Below are 7,950 nucleotides of genomic sequence, written 5' to 3'. Positions count from 1 at the left end.
ATAAATTAAGTTATCAAAAACAAGGTCATATTAAAGTAGAAACATAAATATGAGAAAAGGATGAATCAGCCATAACTAACTTTAAATTTAGTTCTGAGCTTCCTAGCAACCAAAGCAAAAAGGAATGCATAGTCATTTACACAATTACCATGATGATAAAGAAGATAGTTTTTCCATGTGTTAAAAAAAAATCCAAGAAACGGTTGAATTCTAAAAGAAATAATTCAAAAATGAGAAAGTTTACTGCCATTTTTATTTGAGGTCAACTTTCCATGTTGATAAGTGGGAGAAATGGAACTAGTCTTAATCAAATGAAGTGGATAAACATTGCCCTGTGCAATTCATAGAATCAGAGGATAGTTACCTTTGCATCCTAGAACTGTCAATTAGGTTTAAACAGAAAAACAAACCTTTCTGAGTTTTTAAAACATGGAAAATTTTCTAAGGAAAAACTGAGAATCTCCAAGAAATGAAGCAGCATGCAATAGTAGAAAGAAGCAGGTGGGGTGATCTTATGGGAGCCTTAGGGTAGTTCACCTGGCAAAATCTGAAACCATAGCAGGTCTCAATGAGAGCCCTGGAGGAGCTATGGGAGCCCCCAACCTGGCTTCTTCTTCATCCACTTTCTAATCTCCAACTGGCTAAACTCTGGCCAGAATTCTGCTAACAGGAAAATGCACCCTCCAGGGGTCGCTTTCCTGTGATACAGACAAGACAGAGCTTGTCTGTATCCTTAAAATTTTTTAATTCCATAAAATTGTTCAGCACTCTGATGTGTAAGCTGGCAGAAGTTCCTGGATGATATGGCTATGGCATTCTGGAGTCCTCTAAATTCTTCATGTGTTTGGTTCATTTTGTTCCATGTGAGCTCCTTGCATATATGGTGATATCTGTCAGAAGGAATGATGGACATTATGGATCTTTTAACTTGTGTTCATCTGAAGTCTTGCTATAGGAAGTAAGAAGAATGTTCTAACAGTAAGGAGGGGCTAAAGAAAGATGGTGCATGTACAGGAACATTTAGAATGCGGGCTGTAAGTGAAGAACTACATTCAAACAACATAGCAATGAGTGGGTGGCAATATGGGTCCAGATGAACCTTTCAAGTGAGCCTCTCAAAGTCTAGCATTCAAAAAGGTGCCAGGGGATAGAACTGTAGCTCAGTGGTAGAGTGTGTGGGTCCCATCCCCAGCACCACCACCAACAACAACAAAAGGGTGTCAGTACACAGAAAGGAAAACTGCTGTGCACCAGAGGCACACTCAAAAATGAACTGCCAGAAACTTCTTTCTAAAATTCCTAAGGTTAAGATATACACATAACTGCCTGAAATATGAAGTAGAAATAATAATTTTCACAAACAGGTGATGGTGTTTAAGGTATTCCAGAAAGAGATAAACATGACCTAAAGCTGGGGAGGATGGATGGGTATATACAATTTTTGGAGAGAAGGTGTCATCAGAACTGCTCCTTGTATGGTTTTGACTTAAAAAGATGGGAAAAGAGAATTTTCTGGTGCAGGACACAGAGAAAATAAAGGGATGACCTCTCCAAAACTTGGTCTAAACAGCTGTTATCAGATAGTAACTTTTGAAGCAAAAGGTGCAGGAAGGAAAAGAATAGGGGGGGAAGAAGGTAAAATTATATCCTAAAGGCCCTTTTAAAATCCAGGTAAGGGTCTGGGAACGTAGCACAATTGGTACAGTGCTTGCCTTGCATGCACAAGCCCCTGGGTTTAATCCCCAACACCACAAAAAAAAATTTAGGTAAGATGAATCTTCAATGAAAATTATTAAGGGCAATTTTAGATATCTGGGGTGTATTCAAAATCTCTTAAGACAGGTGTATTGGAAGACAATTAATCCATTATACTTAACTTTAAAAGAAGGATGCTGAGCAGATGGACCACAGCTTTGCTTCCCATGGACAGGTGACAAGCTCAGAGTCAATACCATGAGTCCTGTGCTCTGTAACTATTCAACCCAGGCAGGGTGCTGAACAGGAGTAATCACTTCACATTCCATCCAGGTTTACAGAAAATATGCAGAAGCGGGTGTTAACAAGCAATTTTTCCTTGTAATGAAAGTGAGGCAAAGAATATATTATGAAATTAGTAAGGTGAAACATTTTTACTCTTCATTATTATATTTCTGCCATTGTGGTGATTTGGCTAGGACATCAGTCTACTGACAAATATATTTGAACTTCAACAATCTGACCACTTAAGAAAAGCATGATTGAGAAATAAATTCATTCAGATGACATTACTAGGATTCTAATTTCATATCCTCATGGTCTTACTTAATATTTTTCATAGTATTTATGTTTTGGTTTTTATATCATCATCAATGAAGTAAAAGTTATCAATCTTGTCTATAAGTTTGTCATGAAGAAATTAACTGGTAGATTGCTATAAAACAAAAATTTAAATATAGATGTTTAAGTCATTGATAAATAATATTGTATATTTATTAGTTTCAGAACACAATATAACCTTATTTTAACAAGCAATATCGTTTTATATTGATTGGTGTTAGGCAACTTAGTTCATAGGTAAAGGTCAAATGTAATAAAGGAGGGGAAATTATTTTTTGTTTGCAGAAGTGAGGATAAAAACAGCAGGTCTATTACCTAAATCACTATTAATGGGTTACAAAATGACAGAAATTAAGTTTTATTTCCTCAGAAGAATATCTCATACTCATGGTCTAGAATAAATCCAGCTTGACTCTCATTTTTCTTATAATTGACCTGTTAATGCATCACAAGCTGTCAAAGGGAAGACAAGTGCCCCCTCCCACAGTGGTCCCTTTGACCTGGCCCAAGTGGGGACAGAGATACTCACCCTTTCCAACTAGACTTGTATTCACAAGTCTTAAATTCCAGTTTCAGCCCTGCCACTAATCTGCATTGTGATTCCTGTGTTTTAAGCAATCTTCATCTATGGCTAATAATAACTTCAACTCACCTCACAGAAATGGAGTAAGGAGAAAACAAAACAATTTATGTGGAAATTCTTTGAAAAGCTGAAAAGCCAAATATACATATAGATATCATTTTCAAAAAGACCCAAAATTACTCAATATCTGACTTCAAGCTTAGGAGAAAGCTTCTCATTTCCTTTTTAAGCCTAATTGGCACAAAAGAGAAAATGTACCTCACTTTGAATTTTCTCCTATACTTCAGGCACATGGCTTGAAGAAGCTTTTTGTCCACAGCTGCAAATTCATAAGGTTGAAAGAGCAAATCTAATTTACATTCCAAGTCAGGGGCATAAAGATGAGAAGAACAGAAAATGTTACTGAAACTCCCCTGATCTCCAAGGGGATACTGAAAAGGACCAAATAAGATGGTAACTGCCACTGTACAACCCATCAGACCCCTACAGGGAACCAGGGTCAGTTTGAAATTGGATGACAGAGTGGATCATTCAATGCTACCTAAAGCTGATCTAGAAGCAAAGTTACTATAATTGAGATAGAAATTACACAAATTTTGCTTCAAGGATAAGACTTGTCTCCATTAAGTTTCCTTTGCCTGGAAGAATCCTTTCCTCTTGGCTTTGTTATGTTTTAGGTCTGTCTTAAGGTCTTTCCGATGAACCACCAACCCCAACCCAGTTCAGACCTAGTGTAACAACTCAAAGCACCCCGCATTTCTCCATCATAAGCATTGATCACTGGGTTATCAATTCATTATTTCGACTGTTTGATTAATGTCTGTTTTTCTGGCCCCTCTCACAGTAAGCTCCCTGAGGACAGGGAAAGGCTTGATTTCATAATATCCCCAGAGTGGAGAGAATATAACTCAGAATGGGCCCTCATTAAATACTTATTGGATGAGTGATGAAAGAAATATGATCTTGCTGCAGTCCGGCTGCAGCAAAATAACCGGGGGGGTGACGAACAACTTGTGTAGATTGATACAGCAGGAGTGGAAGCCGTTTATTGTAGGACAGGAGCAGTATTTATACATTCCACACAGCTTATCTAATTAGCATAAACTAGATACATCAGTCAACCAATCAGGAATCTCTACACTTAATGGCTCACTTTTGTTACTTCTCAAACCACTCCCTCTGGCATTTTGCCAGGCACTATCCAGACTTGTTTATGAACTTTAACATTCCCCTGACAAAATTCCAGGTGTTATTTTGACTTATTTACAGACTCTAACATGATCTGAAAAGAACTCCACAGCAGATTTTCTCAGATCACAGATCATTTCTAGGTAGACACATTTACACAAACATACACAAAACCCTTAATTTATTGTTGCTCAGGGAGGACATATTGCAAATGAAGGGAAACCATAAAGTAAAGGGGATTAATAAAGCAATTATAATAATTTATTTTTTGAATATTTATTTTTTAAATGTAGTTGAACACAATACTTTTATTTCACTTATTTATTTTTATGTGGTGCTGAGATAGAACCCAGGGTCTCGCACATGCCAGGCGAGCCCTCTACCGCTGAGCCACAACCCCAGCCCAATTATAATAATTTATTAGTAAGGAACTATGTTGCACATCCTAAATAAGAGGTTCTTGTGGATTAGATAACTTACAGAGCCCAAACCATCCATGCCTAGAGGTGACATGAAAAGGGCAGGACTATTGCTACCCAGGCTTGATGTCAATAGACATCAGAAAGATTTTACTTCTGCCCCAGTGTCTTGTGATAGAACAGAAGGTTGCACAATGGAGCCACTCAGTCTTTCTTAAACTATCAGAACAGCTCCCAATGACACAGGTAAAATAGTCTCCAATTTTGCTATGCTCTGTTTACATTTGTTTGTTCTAAAAAGTTGAAAATTTAGCTAATTTGCCATTCATTCACATGAATAAATCAGGAGGAAAAATTTTCAAAAAATATCATTCGAGTGCTATAGCAAGGTAAAGCAATTAATGTTTCTAATTTTTATAAAACCATACTCTAAGAGACTGTGCTTTTTTGGATAAAGGTCAGTCCTCTCCCACTATCTGTTGTTTTTTTTCCCCTTGCAGTCACTTATTAGCATAATTTTGTGCAATTTGTAACATAATACACTGTGGTTTTTTTCCCCTATGAAACATATAATTAAATTCCATCTTCCTAAGTGGTTTGAATTTGTGACTTTCTGGGAGCTAAATATACCCTATTCATTTCTATGTTAGATATAAACAAAAGAATAAGGATGCTGAGTAATAAAGACCATGGTTTTTCTGGGGCTTTTATGCTATAGGATTTCTTTTCTTTCCTTCAAAAGGTTGAACACAATAAATTACATTGCAAGTAAAACTGAATTAAGTGAAACAGAGATCAGAGAATAAACAGACGCCAGTTTCTGTGCAGGAGCTTTAATGGATGATGCTTTGGGACTATCAATTTGGTAGAAAAAAATTAAAAATCCATTCCTTACTCATTTTGTAGATCTCATCCTTTTCTTTGTTTTCATATAACTCTGCTCAATGTTTTATTTTATGTCAGATCTATGTTCTTCTGTATCCTAATATTCTGCAAACAAATTCTAACTCCTTAAAGGCAAACAGAAATAAAATAATTTAAATGCTGTCATTTTGTACTTTCAAGATAACAATAAGCAAGGCACTTTCTTTGGTGTATCATCAGCCATACAACTCCCTTACCATTGCTTCTGCTAGTCCTGGCAGAAATCCTTAAAAAAAAGAAAACCAGATAATAAAAACCCAGAGATTTTTATGTTTTTTTCAACCGCACAAAGTCCATCTCAATCTACTAACTGCCCTTATCACTGAGATTGTTTGGAATTCATTAATTTTATTTTTGCTTTGGGAAAGTAAAATCCAACTTTGCAAAGAACAAGTCATGATGAAAGAGGAAACCGTCATTTTTTTCTCTGTGGATTCTCTCCCTAATTCCATTTAATTGAAGCTGGGGGTGCTGATCTGGGATTATTCCATGCTAGGGACCAGTCAATTTCTTCCTCTATTATGGTAAGCATTTAGCAGTTTCCCTAATATAGAAAATGTTAGGTGTAAATGAAGCAGAACAATGGGTGAATGGAATAATGCTACAATTTTCACTGTATTAAAATGAGTCACTTTCATCTCCTTATCTTACTATAATTTAAAAGTGCTGTCAAACAAGCTCTACAAAATAGGGTTAAGGCCATAGTACAAGGAAGTTGATGATGGTGCAGAGAAACCTTTCAGCTTCAGAAGAGCTTTAAAGGGGAGGGGGGATTTGCTATGCTCAAGTAAGCATAGGTTATGAAGTGTCCTGAGTCAGCCTATTCCCCATGAGGAGAAAACATCATTTTGGAGTGTGAGGAAAAATAAGGTGTTCCCATAAACAGAAATATTTGAAATGTTTTCATTTCGGCTGTGTCTATCAACACCCCCTCCCAGCCCGACTTTCTGGGTCCATTACTTTGTTAAAGAGATATAGCTTGACTTGGAGAGAAATCTTTACTTTTTTCTGACCCATAGTTGAATCTTGTCTCTTTATTTTTTCTTTGCTTTTGCTTTTTTCTCACAATGACTTTGGCAGGATCCCTTTGGTGGCTCTTCAAAGGGTCCTCATGTTTAAAAGATGAGGGAATAATGTCTACTTCAGATTGCCTAAGTGTGGCAAGCTCCTGGCTTCTCTATGGTGTGGCTCTCTATGAGGTAGGTGCGCCTTGGTTCCGTGATCACAGTAACTGCTATTCTTCCTGTGTGCTTCCCCAGGGAGTGGTGAGTGATAAGGAAAAGTAAATTCTGCCCATGTGCTAAGTGGAAGCACAGTCTTCCTTTAAAATCCAACTTCGCAAACAAGAATAACCTTGAAAAAGCCCCTTTAGACGCAGATCAATGCTCAGGAATGTTGCCAACCACTTTCAGCTCCACTTTGACAATTCACAGATATTCATGCTCCGGAGGTACCTCCTTGCACCCCACAAGTCAAGTCCCTGCTTCACGCTTCAAGTGCAGTGGGGATTTGTTGGATAAGCCGCTGGGGAAAAAAAAAAACAAAAAAAAACTTCTCTCCTTGATCAATTCGGGTCACCTTGACAGAGTGTCCCTCTGGGGCTACTTCTGTGGTGTGGTGACCTGCACCACTCCAAGGTATTCTCTACCTGCTCTGGAGGTTTCCTGGGGGTCCCGGCTCCCCAACACCCTTGACCTGCCTGAAAGCAGACTCTCTGGAGGGCCCCAAACCCAAAATCTAAAATGGCAGTGGGAATGCACTAGCCGTTAAAGGGCATCATCCATTTTTAATCAGAAAGATCACAAGAAAGATGGTAAGTGAATCCCAGTCGCAAATCAATTTAAATATCATTCCTGGGGAAATTCAATCACTTAAAACTGAGACACCTACGCTTGTCAGAGCCCCCGCCCAGTCTGGCAAGGAAGAGCGCGACGGCTGAATTAATCAAGATCAAGGGGCTCCCCGGTTGAGAGCGGAGTGTTAACCCTTTCAATTCTGGAGAGAGACAAGGCAGAGGAGTAAAAGCACAGGCGGACAAGACCAAGATGCCCAGGACTTCCCTGTGCAGGACGCCTCTGCCATTTGGAGCCACTCCGGACTCCTCGCGCTTGGCCTAGGTGGCTGGGCTAAGATCAGAAGCTCCGGAGGCTGCTCAGGCGGCAAGAAACAGCCTCCTCCCGCAGCCTTGGCGCGCCTCGGGCTCCTCCTCCCGCCCAAACGTGGCCAAGTGAGGACTGCTCTGGCCTCAGGAAGCTGAGGAGCTGGAGGCAGCGCGCGCGGAACCCGAACGGAGCTCCAGGGAGGGGCTCACGGACTCGCGGACAAACGGATCCCTTAGCCTCCGGTCCCGGACATTAGCAGAGGCCTGAGTGGGCCATGTGGGTACCCGGGGTCACCGCTGAAGGCCTGTCGGTGGCGCCAGCGCCGCCGTCTCTGCTGCCCCTGCTGCTGCTACTGGCGCTGGCGCTGGTGGCGCCCTCGCGGGGCGGCGGGGGCTGCGCGGAGCTGGCGTGTGGTGAG

The 7,950-nt window shown here is 39.9% G+C and overlaps 1 protein-coding gene across 1 annotated transcript in view; it reads left to right on the top strand.

Annotated features, from left to right (window-relative positions):
• Positions 1-7,099: 7,099 nt before the first annotated feature.
• The window catches only part of CUNH3orf80 (chromosome unknown C3orf80 homolog), a 3,878-nt gene continuing 3,027 nt past the window's right edge, over positions 7,100-7,950 (top strand). Inside the window, 1 exon segment of the mRNA XM_048802969.1 lies at positions 7,100-7,949. Coding sequence (XP_048658926.1) covers positions 7,807-7,949 — 143 coding nt within the window. The 5' untranslated portion in view covers positions 7,100-7,806.

Source organism: Marmota marmota, unplaced genomic scaffold, assembly GCF_001458135.2.
Source record: "Marmota marmota marmota unplaced genomic scaffold, marMar, whole genome shotgun sequence".
NCBI lineage: Eukaryota > Metazoa > Chordata > Mammalia > Rodentia > Sciuridae > Marmota > Marmota marmota.
Note: the sequence above shows the minus strand (reverse complement) of the source record. Positions and strands in the feature narration are given on the sequence as shown.